The sequence below is a fragment of the Polyodon spathula genome, chromosome 10 (genome assembly GCF_017654505.1).
Source record: "Polyodon spathula isolate WHYD16114869_AA chromosome 10, ASM1765450v1, whole genome shotgun sequence".
Classification (NCBI taxonomy): domain Eukaryota; kingdom Metazoa; phylum Chordata; class Actinopteri; order Acipenseriformes; family Polyodontidae; genus Polyodon; species Polyodon spathula.
In genome coordinates, this window is record NC_054543.1 from 30,404,257 (window position 1) to 30,422,524 (window position 18,268).

General features: G+C 39.4%; 2 protein-coding genes across 2 annotated transcripts; one reads left to right on the plus strand and one right to left on the minus strand.

Annotated features, from left to right (window-relative positions):
• Positions 1-582: 582 nt before the first annotated feature.
• On the minus strand, positions 583-3,711 carry LOC121322419 (60S ribosomal protein L37a). Its single transcript, XM_041262350.1, has 4 exons — positions 3,652-3,711; positions 2,397-2,525; positions 2,045-2,127; positions 583-787 (listed from the first exon to the last, which is right to left on the minus strand). Exons 1-4 carry the CDS (start codon positions 3,652-3,654, stop codon positions 724-726), a joined length of 279 nt encoding a protein of 92 aa, XP_041118284.1. The 5' UTR covers positions 3,655-3,711; the 3' UTR covers positions 583-723.
• Positions 3,712-5,095: 1,384 nt separating this feature from the next.
• Positions 5,096-11,228, plus strand: LOC121321459 (transmembrane protein 169-like). Its single transcript, XM_041260420.1, has 3 exons — positions 5,096-5,204; positions 5,932-6,314; positions 7,863-11,228. The coding sequence occupies exons 2-3, from the start codon at positions 6,020-6,022 to the stop codon at positions 8,501-8,503; spliced, it is 936 nt and encodes a 311-aa protein (XP_041116354.1). The 5' UTR covers positions 5,096-5,204; positions 5,932-6,019; the 3' UTR covers positions 8,504-11,228.
• The last annotated feature ends 7,040 nt before the right edge of the window (positions 11,229-18,268 follow it).

Below are 18,268 nucleotides of genomic sequence, written 5' to 3' on the forward strand. Positions count from 1 at the left end.
CTTGGCAAAGGAGAAATGCTCACTAACAGGGATGTAAACAAATTTCTGCACAAAATTTGAGAGAAATAAGCTTTCTGTGCGTATGGAAAATTTCTGGGATCTTTTATTTCAGCTCATGAAACATGGGACCAACACTTTACATATCGCGTTTATTTCTGTTCAGTGTATAATAAAATGTCAAACAAAAACAACTTGATTAAAAATTAGAAAGCTGCAATGGCATAATCTGGAGCAAAACTGGAGAGGGTATTACAAAAACCTTCCTTGTTTCACAATCCCTATCGCCAATTTTAGACTCCCAGTCCCTTAACTTGATTTTATTTATAGTTAAGCGTTGCGGTAAATACGGATTTAACATCCGCGTAATATCTTATTTATTGTATATCTTATTCAGAAACCAGACGGCTTCAGTATTTGATCTAGCCTCTTGGGTCTCCTTTGAAGCCCTACTTTTCAGCAAATGTTTCAAGATCCTAATCTGATGAGTGCTTGGAGCTCAAAGATCACCCAGAACAGTTTTGCACTGCTTAGAAAATAACTGGACTAAATCAAAGCACAAATAACCAGGAGAGATGCAAAGGCCACTCTTGACATAACTCCTTTATTGTGTGGTGATGGTTTGCCAATGTACAACACAAGGCTGATTTAGAGTCCGTCACACAGAAATCTCTAGAAGCCCGTACAAACACATGCTCCTTCTATAGTTCCAACGCTCAGGGTAATTTACTGCTCTTTCAATTCCTTCAGTCTTCTGATGGCAGACTTCACTGTGACTGCAGATGTGGTGCTGGAAAATGAAAGTTAAATCTCAATTAGGGTCACAGGACAAGAAAACAAAACAAGACACTTTACAGTGGTGGCTCACTTCTGGGACTAAAACCTGCCTACCTGACCCAAACCCGACGGGATGCGAATATGTGTGTCTGGTTCGGGTCGGGTGTATATTCTGTATCAAGCACTCTGGTTTGGGTCGGCTCTGTGTTTTATAAATAAATGCATCATTACATTTTTGCGTGTGTTTTTTTTACCTCTTGCAAAATTCAACTGTCTCCTAAAATTACTTACGACTTATCATGGATCCCAAGGAAGCAAAGCGTTCATGTTTATGCGGTAAAAAATACAGCCAAAAAGTGATTTTACATTAAGCATGGAGGCTGTTGATATAAAAAAGCTGTCTACGGGAGAATGTTTAACAGTGGAAAGTTCTGTCGCTGGAAAGGGTAAATATTCTGTTTGGAAACATTTCGATGTTGTTTTCCGCAATAGTAAAAGTTCAAGTGGATTTGTACAGTGCAAATCTTGAAAACTTGTACTTAAATATGACAGCAAAAATACGGGAAATTCATCTTTGCGTGGCACACTGAAAACTGACTTACTCGCCCTGCAGCAAGGACAAATCAGTCGTACATGGCAATTCTGTGGTTTGAGAAACTTAAAATGACATTGTTTTCACCAGTTTGGCATCCTCCAGTGGAAACGTTGTTAAAACTGGCATTCAGTTTCAAATCTGGTGTGAGTGACAAGCCAGACATAACTTGATGTTCAACACTAGCTTTCCTGTTTTTAGCTAGGTTTATCCAAACATGATGCTGTATGTCTATCTGAGACTACCAAATAAAATGTTCATCTAACTGGATGCTTCGCTGACAGTATTTGTTTTCTTTTTAAGTGGCGTTTTGACTCTAAATACGCTTTTTTGTATTTCAATAGCATGTATTTATGGCACTATTTGGGTTGGGCATGAAAAAGTCTCGGTCGGGTTTTATTTTTATGCCTGAGTTGACCTTTATCTGGGACTACTTCAGACCTTAGACCCTGAATTAAAGTTGGTGCAACTTACACAATTCAAACACATTTTAGATTAAACTATATCTCCCATGAAATTATCAATCTTGTCCAAGCCTAGATCCCTTTAAACAACTAGGAAAAGCACACCATCGCGTGCAAGCACATTATTCAAATAGCAAAGCGCATGGACAAGTTTACCAGCGATTAGCTTGAATTTGGGAAACAGATGGAAATATCATTAAAATTAGTAACATACTTGTATGTCCAAGCGCCACCAGCAACAGTCTTCATGCAGGAGCCACAGTTCCAGATACCAACAGCCTTTCTCTTCATCTTGGTCTAAGAAAACAGAGCAGAACAAAGCAACTTCATAAGCACCTGCATTTCTCCCAGCAACTAATTAAATATTAAAGTAGCACTTTTTGCATCATTAGTTTACAGTATGACTGCATAACTGGAAGAGTAGATATCCACAATACATAAATGGATAAGAGTACGGGTTGTATGATAAGCTCCATTGTCTAGAGTACTATAGCAAACCAATGTTTTGCCTCCTCTATGGGTTTCGTATAATTGGGTAGGGACTGAAAGACCAGTGCATTGCTCACCTTGCCACAGAAGGAGCAGGTGTACTTGGCATGTTGGCTGATTTCAATTTTCTTAACCATCTTCCTGAGGGAGGCACCATAGCGGGTACCATACTTGCCAACAATCCCAACCTTCTTAGTTCGTTTTGCCTGTTCAGAGAACCAGATACTTTAGAAATGTACATTGTTCTTTTCTTACATTTACAAATATAATAATTAAATTAAAAAACAATACTGGACATATTGCAACAGTTACTGTATGTTAAACTAATACTCACTTTGTCTGACCAGGCTGTTTAGTGTTAATCCATCTATCCTATTGACTTATTGCTGCTAAACATGTATTAAGTGTTTGAAATTACAGGTTGGTGTTATTGATTTTGTATTTGCAAACAGAGCAACAAAATAACAGATAGGGTTAACAGTCGTATTGATGAGAAACTTGCAAAGGTCACTTCATTGAACCAACGAGCGCTGAAGTTGAGAATTGGCCTACAACTAAAAATTACACCTTGACATCTGACAGGGAGGATAAATGATTAAAATGCAATATTGTGCCTTATTCCTGCTTCACAAACAGGGTCATGTAACTAAAGTCGAGGATGTGTACTTGACCTAGGGGTTATGATCCACTAAAGTATAACATACATTTACCAAGAAAAAATATATATATATATTATACACACACAAGATAAAGCGTGTTGTACATAAACACCTTTTCATGTTCAGACAAGGGTGTTGCACTCTATTTAAATAAGAAGTATCTGCTTTCTTCCAGAAAGTAACTAAGCAACCACGCAAATGATCTTAAACATTCCTCTTAAACTGTAGTTCCACCTTACCAGATCTCCCAACACTCACAATGCACTATGAAGTAACACTTGCAATCCTATGCCACAGAATATAACACATTCAGTGAGTCAGTCAGTAACCGCTTCGTTTTTACCAACTCCCTCAACATAATCAATATCGTGCAAGCAAAGCCTTCGCTATAATGTCTTAGTCTTAACGATGTTCTGTTTTATTTCAACATTAAAACAATGGCATTGCAGTCACTTTCACTCAGCAACAGAGGGACCAAACACTACCATCTCCTTTTTCGTGTTTTTTATTTTTAAACTTATATATCAAATCCACCAACTTAATAAAAACAAATATGTGATGATTAAAGTCTGTACGTAAAGTCGTTAAGGTTTACACTTCTGTAGGGTTGTAATTTCCATGGATGTTAAAGGATTCATTTGACTTGTTTCACCAGCACAAAATTTCCACTCACCATCTTGGAAGAGGTCTAGGTCCCAAAGAGGGAGGTACTACTTGCGCAGGCGCTGTTTAGTTTAGACGAGCATGCTGGGACACCGAGGGAGAGCACAGGGAGTTTCTCAGAGACCCTGTCAATAATTTAATTTGCACAACAATGCGATGTTTCTGACGAGCAACCCAGCACACGACGGTTAAAAACAAATGGGCATTTTGTTAAAAAAAAAAAAAAAAAAATAAAATTAAGCATGTTAAAATGTACATTATTGAAACACACACACACACACACACACACACACACACATATATATATATATATATATATATATATATATATATATATATATATATATATATATATATATATATATATATATCGTAAAAAATATGTAATTAGCTCAATGAATAAAGCAAACGTGTCTGTAGCTTTCTATCAACGTCGATACTTACCATTTAGTTATAGGTTTGCATGAGTTCTGGCCTGTCATGGCTAGGGCTAATGAAAACTTCAAAACCATTTGCCAAATTTGATCTAACTTGCCTTGTCTGTTTTATACAAGAAGCTTCTCCATATATGCAAGATCTACTTGTCTATGGTGCTGAAACGTGATTGGCAGAGCTATTTTAAGCTGTATCTTGGGAGCAGACTTGTCTGGTTTAGAGTAATTGTTTAGATATGATATTGTTCATAGTGTGGATGGGGCTCATGGTGACCTCATGGTGGATGGAGCTTAATTGCACTGTCAGTGGAACCTAGCGCCTGATACATTCCATACCTTACCCAAAAGTAACAACAGGACTTAAATTGAAGAGCCATTGATAAAAGATATAGCTGAGAACCATTCAATGTAACCCTTCCAATAGGAGACACCATTCTAAGGCTTTCCAATGCATTCTCTTTGGTTATTTGCTGTCTGCATCAATAAATCAACGCTAACCAGTAATCACTGATTCCCTTTTCAGTTCATATTGAATTTCTATATGTTCACAGGCAAAATATTATAAGCAAACACACAATGCCCTACCAGTAGCAATTACTTGAAACAGCTGAATGATTAAACTGCAACTCAAAGTAGAGTCCTCTTGTTATTGCATCTATAGTGTATAGTATAGTATAGTAGGGCTATTGAAACTTGCTTTTTTATTTTAAAATAATAGAGAATACAGATCCATGTAAATACGAGCTGTTGCTCTAATTTCCAGTTACAGATATCCCCGAGCCTCATTGTGGATTGCACGTTTTTTTTTTTTTTTTTTTTTTTTTTTGGGGGGGGGAGGTTTAGGTTTTTTTTTTTTTTTTTTTTTTTTTTGGGTTTTTAAGGCACTCAATCTCCTCCCAACTGGGAAGGACACTGGGGCTGAAGCTGGAGGGGCGGGGTAAATACGACCACAGATGCGGCTCTCGGACTCCTTTGTGCGGCTGCTTCTGGTTGGAGCAGCGTTGCATCGCTGGCTGTACGTTACTGACTGCACTGCATATTGCAAGACTCCACACCCTGTACATGCATAGTTAAAAAGGTGCCGCAGTCAGTCTGAGTTCACACGACCATCGCCTTTCTACTCTTCAAGGTAAGATCATTAATTATTTTTTAGTAAAACATTTTCATTCACTCGAAACAAAGACGGTACGTTGCGGTTGAATTTATACAGTTTGGCTGAGCTGAGACAGCGAATGGACTTTTGTCATTAACTAAGGTAAAGACGGATTTTTGCTTTGTTAAAATTAAGCATTCACTGCAACTGGGAATACACGATGCACTACTAAATTAGTATAATTTTACAAGGGCTCAGTTTAGCATAACGCTTCGTTGATTATTATTATTATTATTATTATTATTATTATTATTATTATTATTATTATTATTATTATTATTATTTACTTAATAATATAATATCACAGACTCTTGTTTGTGTTATTTAAGGCATTATTTTGTGGGTAGCAGTTAATAAAAACGGTAACCTGCATGCTGTTTGTTTTAATTTCTATGTGAATATATAGTAGTGCAAAAATATACATTTTAGATGTATAAATACAATCGTTACACCCATGTGAGAACACAGTCACCATAATTCCTTGCACTGAACAGAGAACATCAGATTATAGGAAGCACAGCTGTTTGTATGGAGTAAAAAAAACAAATAATTTATTTGAAAATGCAGATTGTAAAGTGCATTGCTGTGAGGATAATGACAATAAAACATCTTCAATAAGGTCTAGCAATGTCTGGAGCGGGGTGTAATATGGATTGAAGTACCGGTACTGGGTTTTATATTTGAGTACAAAATCACCTTGCAGGGAGCTTGTGTGGTGCGGTGTGGTGCCGGGCAGAATGGGGCATCCTGGCGCCCTGGCCTCTCACTGACGAGTCAGGCACCAACAGGCCATGCAGGGAGAAGCCTTGGCAGGGGCCATTGGCATGGAGCAGGTGAGCCAGCAGGGGGCCGAGAGCCCACGCCTTGCCTCACTGCGCAGGTCAGAGGTCACGGGCGGCCTCTCCCAGGGCGAGGAGGGCGCGGTGGAGAGGAGGAAGAGGAGGAAGAAGGAGCCGAGGCCGGAGTCCATCATTGTGTACCGCTCGGAGGCAGAGAAGGGGGTGAGCGAGGAGTCTCCGGCAGAGGAGGGGAGTGAGAAGAGCGGACAGGAAGGGCCCAAGTTCCTCAGCACCCCCACAGGCGAGGGTGAGCATGGAACAGATTAAAATTTATGTTGTTTGTAAACTAGAATGGGCTAAAACTGTTCTCCAGAATTGAGAGACAGGGGCCTGTGTTTTCCACTGTAATGGGTGAATGTTAATGAGTGATATGGGCCGTTTGCCCACAGAGGAACATTAGGCTTTGGGTCTGGATTAAATCAAAATGATGGTGCCACCATAACCAAGTATAGCTGTTGAATGGATGCCAGTCAACTGTGCAACTGCATCATCTTATGAATGCACTTTAGTTATAAAAAAAGCAGTTCATACTACTGGTATTTTATTTATTTATTATATTATATTTGAGGGATGAGAGTCAGGCATGGTGCCAGCAGGGGCCATGAGTGTGTCTCTTCAAAGCTCTTTTAGAAAAAAAATGCCATTGATTTAACCCATTAAGTGCCACTGTCCTCGTTTCAGGCCAGGCTACTTTGTAGTTTTTTGGAGCATTTTTAACTGGTGTATATATACCTGTTATTTAAATGTTCTCTTAAACTATATTGCTTTGAAAGCTGACTTTAATGTTGTTAACCACAAAAGTTATGTCTAAATGTAATATATCAAATTACATAAATACAACCTGTGTTCTGATTTTTTTCAAAGACAAATGTATTTGGTAGTTAATGGGTTAAAATGTTTTTTGGTCACACTATTTTAAGGGCCGTTTTTTAGTTTATTAAATGTTAACAAACATTGTTGTTTTTTAGCTTATGGTTAGGGTTAGCGTTAATAACAACTTGATTTAATTTGCTAAACATTACTACAGTAACAATTTGAACTGATTTCAAGCATATGATCGACTGGGTATTGATCATCCATAGGGCTCTGGTGTTTGATTGATTATCCATAGGGCTCTGGTGTTTGCAGTTTTAGCTGGCCTATTATGTATTATTTACTAACAGATAACAGAAAATAAATAATGTATATTAACATGTTTATCAGCTGTTTGTTAACAGTTAATAAACAAAACAAAAAAAGACCTTTAAAGCATGACTTTTTTTTTTTTTGGTTTCTGTTGCTCCAGTAATATTTATTATAGTTTGTTTCTGCCTTCCTTGGGGCTTTGAGCTGGCTTTGAACTTTGTCATTAAATTCAAATCCTGTGACAATGTAACCTTTCAATTCTGCTATCGCCAGCTACTCACTATCTATCTGTTAGACAGAGCTGGTCTGGCAGAGCTGAAAGATCAAATTGTCACATTATTTGAAGGAAACGAGAAAGGCTTATCACTGCTGGCATTTAAGATTCAATTTCATAGCCAGCAGATTTTGAGAAAAATGCCTGTGAAACAGAACTAAGGTAACCCTAAGTGTGCCAGAATTAGTGATAACCCTTAGCTGTTAAAGTCTTTTTTCATCCAAATGTTTGCATTTAATTCAGTTTTAAAGTTCATAGATTTGTGATTGTCTACATCTTTAAGCGCACACTGTTCACCTGTTTAGGTTCAAAGGTTGGTTACTTCTATGTAATTGGAGACTTAAATCCTTCGCTGGACAGTTCACTATTAACAGCCTGATTTGTCGGCTTTCCCAGGAGGCTGGAATGCTCCCCTGGACAGCCGCTACGTCACTCTGACAGGCACCATCACCCGTGGGAAGAAGAAGGGCCAGATGGTGGACATCCACGTGACGCTGACCGATAAAGAGATGCAGGAGCTGGCCAGGTCCAGGGAGCCTCTCCGGAGAGAGGGGGAAGGCGAGGGGGGAGAGGAGGGCAAGCGGGCCTGCTGTGTGGGGGCTGGCCGCGGGCCTCACGTCCTGCTCTGGAGCTTGTCCTGCGTGCCTGTGGTGTTCCTGCTGTCTTTCGTCATGTCCTTCTACTACGGGACCATCACCTGGTACAATGTTTTCTTGGTCTACAACGAAGAGCGGACTTTCTGGCACAAAATCACCGTCTGCCCCTGCCTCATCATCTTCTACCCCATCCTCATCGTGGCGCTCTCCCTGTCACTTGGGGTCTACACTGCCGTGACCCAGGTGTCCTGGGCCTTCGCTGAGTGGTGGCAGGCAGTCCGAGACCTGGAGAAAGGCTTATGTGGCTGGATCTGTGGCAAGCTGGGCCTGGAGGACTGCTCCCCCTACAGCATCGTGGAGCTGTTCGACTCCGATAATCTGTCGGGCAGCCTGCAGGGCAAAGGGGGTCCTTCACAGGGGCTTGAGACCTCTGCTGTCTGAGTTCTCTAGCCTGTATTCATGTCGTTGTTTCTCACAGAGCAGTAGCTCTGGCTTATCACAGCTTTTTACTTTGCTGTGCAGTGGTGGTGAAGTAGAGATTGAAATCTGGCTATGCAACCAAATTGATGAGCCACAGAAATGAAGGAGCAGGTAGCTTAAAATTAGTTTTTGCTTAGCTTTTTATGAGGTTTTAATCATTTGGAGTGGTTTGTATTGCATTTACTCTTCCAACTACATTGTGATAGCTATTCGCTTGAAATCGGCATTGTCACAATTTTGCTCTGAAAGGGAGAAACACCAGTTCTAAAATGAACAAATACTACTTACCCGAAGAGCCTGCATTAAATGTAGGATTTATTGATTTGGGAACTTTTTATTGTGTGCGTTCTGCCTTTCTGAAAACATTATGCCACTGACAAATAAGAATAAATAGCTGTGAAAATCTAGCCCATAAAGGTGCTTTGGCCTGAGTTGCCAGATTCTTTTTCAGCATTGACGTATATGTAACACAGGCTAGATAGCTGTATGAACTAGCGCCATCCAGCGTGTGAAGTAACTGCACAAAGTACCACTCGGAAGGAATGCAAAGAGGAAGAAAAACTAAATTGAATGTAATTTGAATCTACGTACTCTTTCTAAGGTTTTCAAACAAGTTTTATTAGGGGTGTCAAGTTTAACCTGTACACCCTATTTAGTTTGATAATGCTAAATGTTCAATCTTTCACGTGTTAACTAAACTAAACAGAGATCAGCCTCTAAATGCATTCAGCATGTTATTCATTTACTTCGTTGTCAACTTTTATATTAGTACATTCAGTATTGCTTTCTACATGGGGAGCACTGTTAGCAATGTTTAATTACACAAGTTACATTTTTTATTGCAAAGATTGTGCTTTGTTGTTCATAGCACGTCTAAAATATCAGTTAAGTGTAGTTGGTGTATATGTTTGCAACTATTATTTTACAGCTGTGGAAAACCTAGTTTTTACATATTTAAGATGGAAATGTAGTAATATTAGAGTTTTACCATTATGCCTGGATCTGGGTTCTGCTGGTTCAACACTGCGTTTCATTTTTCTGTAAATCTGTTTTTGAATTTTTGAAACCCACAATGATTGCAAACACTATAGAAACAGTAAGGGGCAGTGAAATACATTTGAATCTACTTTATCTTTAATATAGCTGCACTTCATTACTGCTGGTATAGTTTCATTTTGAAAGAAAACAATAGTTATTTGCTATTTACATACAGTGTATTTTAGTGTTTGGTATATCTGAGTAAAAAAAATCTAATTTAAAAAGTAATCCATGGTTTACAATACTGTTTAGTTTTTTAAATTTGTGTCTGCATGTAGCACAATTTACTTCGACATAGCTCATGTTTAGTTCTCCATTAAAACGTTTTTTTTTTTTAAAATTCCAAATCACTTGACAAGTTGACAGTCCTGGTGTATTTCTACGACAGACGTGGTTCTATTTTAAAAATGAAACTGTAACTTTAAATGGAGGCAGCAATAGTAAGACAAGCTGGATAGCAGGGTTTGCAATTGAGCTTGGAACGAGATGGAGGTAAACTCAAATTTCTTAGCCTAATAAATAACTTTAAGCAGTGATTAACCAAGGCTTTACAAAAACATCTCACCTTTTTTTGGCACTAGATCAACTGTCTCCCTTTTCTTGTGCTAGAGACAGTTGGGGAAGTTAATTTTAAAAAGTAATCAGGGGGAGCGGAAAGCATTAAACCATATGGAAAAATAGAATCTATTGTTTTGCATGGGTGCAATTACACGGAGAAAAGCAATACATGGGAAAACCACACGAGATAGAAACCAGAGCGACTTTTTGAAAATAATGCGCGGCAAATCTCCATCAACTGGAGTGTTGTTGTGTTATGTTGTCTGCACTATGTACAGTGAGAGATGATGAAAGATTGATTTTCGAGGTGAAAAATGCCTTCAACTGTATGATACGTCTTGTCCAGATTATAAAGATATGCTAAAGAAGCAAGTCCCCGGGACACCATACTTGCCAAACTGGACAGTGAAAATATTTGCAGTTGAAGAGCAAAAGAAAACATATTTCAGCATGAAGAATCCGCTTAAATGAATGGCAGTGAATGAATCAGATGATGGCGATTGCAATTGCAGATGATTTATGACTGTGAAGGGCGCTCAGGCCCCGAGGAAAAATATAAATTTGGCCGGGAGGTTTCGTCCGCGGGTGCCCGACGGCTACCGGCGCGAGGCCGGCTGCAAATACACGAACAGTATCATGCATACCAGTGCCGCAGATAGAATATGGCTATGAGCCACTTCCCCCCAAAAAGACAAGGCCGCCAAACCATGAATGAATAATGAAAAATATTTAACGCTCTCCACAGTGGCACTGTGCCACCTAACCCCCAATATTGAATTGAATGAAAATGAGCAGATGAGACATGACCCGTCCCCCAGAGCATGACTGCGCCGAGGGAGAGAACCCAGCCTCTCATACCCGACCACTCACCCCTCAGAACTAAATACGAACCGATCAGCACTCGGGTAAGGAAAACCCCCTACTCACATATTTTTAATTTTTTTAAGGGGGAAACCTCAGGAAATCCATGGCTGAGGGCAGCCCTTCCTCCAGGCTCTAAGAGGTCAACTCTCGTTTCAGCTTCCCAGCGCTTGACTGAGCAGCCGAAACAAAAAGAAGCGACAAGAAAGAATAACACACAGAGCTTTTATGCGCTTGTTGATGACGTATTGGTTATGGGCGGTGTAGCAGAGGGAGATCTGTGCTGACTCTGCTGGCGTGTTCACAGGACTGCAGGAAGAGGGCGGCAGTCATCCAACAACCACCTGTGAATCATGGCAGTGACACGGGGAGGTGGGAAAGTGGGTGTGTGGACTTTCACCCTCTCTGAATGGCTGGGAGGCGAGTCTTGGGAGATTGTTATCCCTATAAGATAATGCTCTGCTGTTTCCTCAGGTCTGCCCTTTAAACGCGGCGAGAGTGCGGAAGCGCTGGTCGAGGACTGAGAACCAGTCAGGAGAAAACAAAACTGAGTGTTTCCGAGAGAGACAGTGAGAGCAAGGAACCCTTTGGCAGACCCTGGAGTATTGTAATGGAGCAGGCTAGTTAGCCGGCAGTATAGGATGGTGATCCGGGTCGCACAGGTAGCGGCGACTGGGATATAGCTGTCAAGCGCAGCACCTTTTCTTTGTAGTTTTGTTACTGTTTTATTTTCCCTGTTTTTTTTTTGTCCTTTGTGTTTTGAATTATTGTTTCAAAGCACCTGCAAGTGCGCCAGTAATGTGTACCATCGCTTAGTATTCCCGTGGTTCTGTTTACCATCGTTGGTAACACTATGTAACACAATTTTTGTTCCTGGGTAGTAAGGGTTATTTCCTAATTGCTTATCCCTCAAAAGTATAGAAAATGGCCATTATTCCCCACAAACTTTGCTTTTGTGACCAGGACAGTGATATTTTGAAATGTACCTATTTCCAATGACAAAATGGGCGAATTTGTGTCTTTTTGTTCACATAAAGTCAGAAAAAAACAACATATGAATCCAAATTAATATGTATTTATACTAAAGTAATACAAAAATGACTACAAAAGATTTAAAAGTGAGTAGTTTTTCGAGATTTACGATTATACTGTAAATCACTTTCACGAATCAGCCCCCAAATGTAGTCTCCCATCATGTTCTCGTTATACTGTCCTTGGTGGCGGCGTTCAAAGTCCAGTATATCCTGGTGGAAGCGCTCGCCTTGCTCCTCCGAGTACGCTCCCATGTTCTCCTTGAATTTATCAAGATGAGCATCAAGGATATGGACTTTGAGGGACATCCTACAGCCCATTGTGCCATAGTTCTTCACCAGAGTCTCAACCAGCTCCACATAGTTTTCGGCCTTGTGATTGTCCAGGAAGCCCCGAACCACTGCGACAAAGCTATTCCAAGCCGCTTTCTCTTTACTAGTGAGCTTCTTGGGGAATTCATTGCACTCCAGGATCTTCTTTATCTGTGGTCCGACGAAGACACCGGCTTTGACCTTTGCCTCAGACAGCTTAGGGAAAAAGTCTTGAAGGTACTTGAAGGCTGCCGACTCCTTATCTAGAGCTCTGACAAATTGTTTCATAAGGCCCAATTTGATGTGCAGATCAGCACCTTCCAGGGGTCCACCAGTGGCTCCCACTTGACGTTGTTCCTCCCCACAGAGAACTCTGTCCGCTGTGGCCAGTCCCACCTGTGGTAGTGTGCTTTGGTGTCCCTGCTGTCCCAAAGGCAAAGATAGCAGGGAAACTTGGTAAAACAGCCTTGGAGACCCATCAGGAATGCCACCATTGCAGCCTCTTGATGCCATCTCAGAAAAATGCAGATATGTATCCACTTAGGCAGCTGGAACTAAACTGAACTGGTGGGCTTAAGGCCCCTGTATTTATGCTACTATTTATATTACTGGAAAGTTATAGAAAGTTCTAGAAGTTACTCCAAGTTTACTCAGCACTGAATCTATCTGGAATGCTCTGGAAAATAGGTAAATTTCAAAATATCGCTGTCCTGGTCACAAAAGCAAAGTTTGTGGGGAATAATAGCCATTTTCTATACTTTTGAGGCATAAGCAATTAGGAAATAACATTTACTACCCAGGAACCAAAAAAAAAAAGAAAATAAATGTGTTATGCGGTGTAATCAGACCACGGATCAACAGCGCCAACTGCGGGCTAAAAGAAAATTGGCAACCCAAAATAAAACTGGGCACCTGTGTGGTGTTGCCAAATCCACCTGTCTGTCTCCTGTGTCGGTGAATTACCCACCACCCTTCCACAGGCGGATTCTCCATCCAGAAAAGCAACCAAGTTTACAAACTAGCGTACTGTATGCCATAGACCTCCAAGCAAAGCACTTCAAAGTTGAAAAAAAAAGAGGTATCGATAATGATGGGCTTCTTACAGTATTTCATGGGGTTTTTTTGTACAGGTTTTTAAATGATAATGTCATAAAACTCTTGGATTTGCCATTCCAGTAACTGTTACAGTACTAGTTACAGTAACTTATTACCTTTAAAAACTTAACTAGTTATAGTTACTTCAGGCACAGTTTACATGTTACAGATACACAGTGCAGTGAAAAAGTATTTGCCCCCTATCTGATTTTCTGCATTTTTGCATATTTCTGACACTGTATGTTATCAGCTCTTCAACCAAAATCGAATATTAGATAAAAGGGATAAGAGGGAACAAATAAAACAAAATTTTGATACTTATTTCATGTATTTATTAAAGGAAGTTATGCAACACCCAATGCCCCCGTGTGAAAAAGTAATCGCCCTCTTAGACTCAATAACTGGTTACGCCACCTTTAGCAGCAATAACTGCAACCAAACACTTCCTGTAGTTATTGATCAGTCTCTTACAGCTCTGTGGAGTAATTTTGGCCCACTTCTTCATGCCGAACTGCTTCAACTCAGTGACATTTATTGGTTTTCGAGCATAAACTGCTTGTTTCAGGTCCTGCCACAACATCTCAATGGGGTTTAGGTCTGGACTTTGACTAGGCCATTCCAAACTTTAAATTTCTTGTTCTTCAAGCATTCTGATGTAGACTTGCGTGTGTGTTTCGGATCATTGTCTTGCTTCATGACCCAGCTGCGCTTCAGCTTCAGCTCACGGACGGATGGCCTGACATTCTCCTGTAGAATTCTGTGATACAGAGCAGAATTCATGTTTCCTTCAATGATGGCAAGTCGTCCAGGTCCTGATGCAGCAAAGCATCCGCAAATCATGACATTACCGCCACCATGCTTGACCGTTGGTATGAGGTTCTTACTGTGGAATGCAGTGTTTGGTTTTCACCAGACATAACTGGGCCCATGTTGGCAAAAAAGTTCCATTTTTGACTCATCTGTCCATAAAATATTGTTCCAGAACTCTTTAGCAAACTTGAGACGAGCATTCATGTTCTTCTTAGTGAGCAGTGGTTTCTGCCTTGCTACTCTGCCATGAATCCCATTTTTGCCCAGTGTCTTTCTGATGGTGGAGTCATGAACACTGACCTTAGCTGAGGCGAGAGAGGCCTGCAGATCCCTGGATGTTGTTCTAGGGTTCTTTGTGACTTCCTTAATGATTTTATGCCTTACTCTTGGAGAGATTTTGGCAGGACGGCCACTCCTGGGAAGATTCACTACTGTCCCAAACTTTCTCCATTTGGACAATATGGCTCTGACTGTGGTTTGGTGGAGCCCCAAAGCCTTAGCAATGGCTTTGTAACCATTTCCAGACTGATAGGCATCAACAACTTTTTTCCATAGGTCTTCAGGAATTTCTTTTGATCGTGGCTTGATGTGCCTCTAGAACCTGTGTGCTGGTAAGGGTCAAAGGTAGTCAGATTTATATTGGGCAGGGCTGGCCCAAATCAGGCCTGATTGTTAACCAAAGTATTCAAACAGCTGACCCTAATTACCCCTTTAATTGGGTTGAGTTAACTAGGAGCACAACAACTTTTTCACACCTGAAGATTGCATGTTGGATACCTTGCACACCAAACAAATGAAAGAAACACCAAACTTTGGTTCATGTGACATGGAAGGTTTGCACTGTTGAATCGCTTTCTGATTTCCATATTCTGTACTGTGCTCTTAAAGTAACTAAAACTAACAATGTTCTATATTCCAATATAGAATAGACTTGCAATTACGTGTCTGAAAATTAAATCACCCCCCAAAGCTACAGCAAAAGTGTGTTGATTTAGCAGGTCTTTTGTAGTATTTTTTATTTTTATTGTGCACCCAGATGACTAGCTATGAGATTTGTTCCTATTTTCCTCTAATTTATTAATGCGATTTTATTTATTTATTTATATTTGTGAGCAGCATTTCACACTGTATTTCATTCCCCACTGCTGAACTTGTTTCAACCCACAGCTTCATATAAAGCCACGAGAAGCAAAATGGAATGGCCTGGTCAGTACTTTACAGCAAAGCCACACAGACATATTGAGCTGGGCCAGACACCTACTGAAATGACTTATGTGACGACTGTGACACTGCATACATCTCTCAACCTTGGCACGCAGGCACCTGAAGGTTGTTTTTGAATGGAGTGCATGTTTTGAGTGGGAATGATTTTTGCTGGCACTTTCTTGTGTTTTTTATTCAAATTGTTTCCATGTGGTCCCTCACAACCCCTGAATCTGCACAGTTATACACTCTGCTCCTTTCTCTGCTAAAAGCCATGTTACTGTAACTGAGTAACAATTGCGTTGATTATGTTTTTGAGACCTGTGTGTTATCTGTTTCTTTTCCTATAAATCTTTTTTTATTATTATTCTTATTATTATGCCTTTGTATAGTTCTTGCATTTTTATTTTTAGGCATCCCTGTTATTGGAATCTATATGGTTTTATAAATGCATAATCACTGATTTTATTTATTCATTTATTTTTCCTCCCAGCAGCACATAAACTGTTTGAGATGCTGACTTCATATTTTCGGTGCAACTGAAACACCTCAGGGCAAATATAACTGTAGCCTTTGAATGGTCCCCTGATTGCACCTCTGGAATCAGATTACATGAAATAAAATATAAAAATCCTATTCTAACTCCAAAACCCTGTAATCTCAAATAATACAAATATTTTGAAACTCCAGGGGTTATATTCTGAGAACCAAACAACTTGAGTCCTGCTCTTCATGGCCTTTTATACACAAGGAATTTTCTCCTTTCAAAAAATATTTAATTAATGACTAGATAAACGCTTTGAAAATAATCCGATCTACAATAATAATAATAATAATAATAATAATAATAATAATAATAATAATAAAAACTCTAAGAGTCAGCAGGGTGCAAACCTGCAACCCTGGGGACTGTAGGCAATGAGGCCAAGACCCCAGATCCAGCTCTAGGGAACAATCGCTCTATCTAGAGTAAGTAAATGTTTAATTACATGTGGGATAAAAACTTAATTGTTCTCTGTGGGTAAGTCAGAAATAATTCTCAGTACAGTTCCATTGTTGTCCAGTAAAAGTGGAACCCATCTTCACATTTGGCACACAGCTTTTCTGATTTTTTTAATCAAGTTTCTTACTGGTCATTGCTTAAGGGGTGCTGTTTGTCTCGTGCATCATTTCGTCCACTAAAGGACATTTCGTGCACAAAATGTACCAGTATGTGCATTTTGTGCACAAAAAAAGAAAAAGAAACTGCACAAAATGTAAGCAAACATAGATTTCATTGGGCCCACAAAAGGCAAACATGCTTTTAATTTATGTGAACAAAATAATTTTACAGATTTACAGCTACGTTGTTTTTCTAAATTAATTTTGTGCATCTAATATAATCTGCAGTTTACATTTTGTCCACACAGAGAAGCTTATGCATTCTATTTTCTCTACAAAATCACTTTAAACAAAAATGCATAATTGTGGACGAAATGCATAATTTCTGACAATGTCCACAAAATGTAGAAATCACTTTAAAAAGAATTAGGTGCACAAAATTAATTTAGAAAAACAATGTATCTGTAAATCTGTCAAATCATTTTGTCCACACAAATTAAAAGCACGTTTGCCTTTTGTGGGCCCAATGAAATCCATGTTTGTTTACATTTTGTGCAGTTTCTTTTTTCCTTTGTGCACAGAATGTACCAGTACATGCATTTTGTGCACTAAAGGTCCTTTTGTGGACAAAATAATGCACGAGACAACCGGCACCCCATAATTATCACACTTAAGTTGTAAATTCAAAGTCAGTTTAATGCACACAAATTATCATTAGCACATACTGTATTGACAGTCTACTAGCCTAAAGATCGCTAAATTATTATTATTATTATTATTATTATTATTAATAATAATAATAATAATAATAATAATAATAATAATAATAATAATAATAATAATAATTGGTAATTTAAATTGCAGACAAATTAGCCACTCCATAGTAAATCCACATGTAATACCTGGGCAATTTGCCAACTCTGGAAAATTGGGACCACTGTGTTTTATTAGATGGGTTCTGGACCTGTTGTATCGCTGGCAGAAACGGTTCGGCCACCACGAGCAAGTGAAGTGGTATCCCAAAATGTATCAATTTTCAGCTGTCTACCTAAGGTTATCCTCTGGGGAAAAAACAGCAGTAAAATATTGTATCAATTATTGTATCAATGGGGATTTTGGTACCAGTGGGTATCCTTACATTTCAAAAATGTACTTGAATTTGTGGTGTAGGGGACACCACCTGAAAATAAAATCTGGATACCATAATCGTATATTTATAACGGGTTTTGTTAACCGGGCAATATATACACTCTGAACAATATCACAAATAATATTGTATTATTCGATTTTATTTTATTTTATTTACAGACTCAACCTTGACCTAATTAATATTAAAAGTTCATTGGAGGCTGTGGTAATTATTAGAGATAATAACCTGCACCAGGACTAGTATGACAAACGCACCATTTGAGTAAAAAGGAGCGTTCGTATCTCATTAGTGAGTCAGTAGCATAGCCTGTTGTTAAGGAAGTGCTGAGGGTCTGTATGTGTCCGATAATGGGAGAGTGAGTACACCTCACTGTTGCTTGCTTTTTTCTCTTCAACAGCTGTAGACCTGCTAATATAGCTTGCATTTTTGTAATACAACTACAGCTGCTTCCCCCAGCCAGAACTCAGGAAAATAAACATGGCAAAGTTCTAAACAGCAGTACATATTGTAACAAACTGGTTCCCGCAGGCAGGAGTTTCTCACAGGTGGAGGTGGGACGCGAACCTG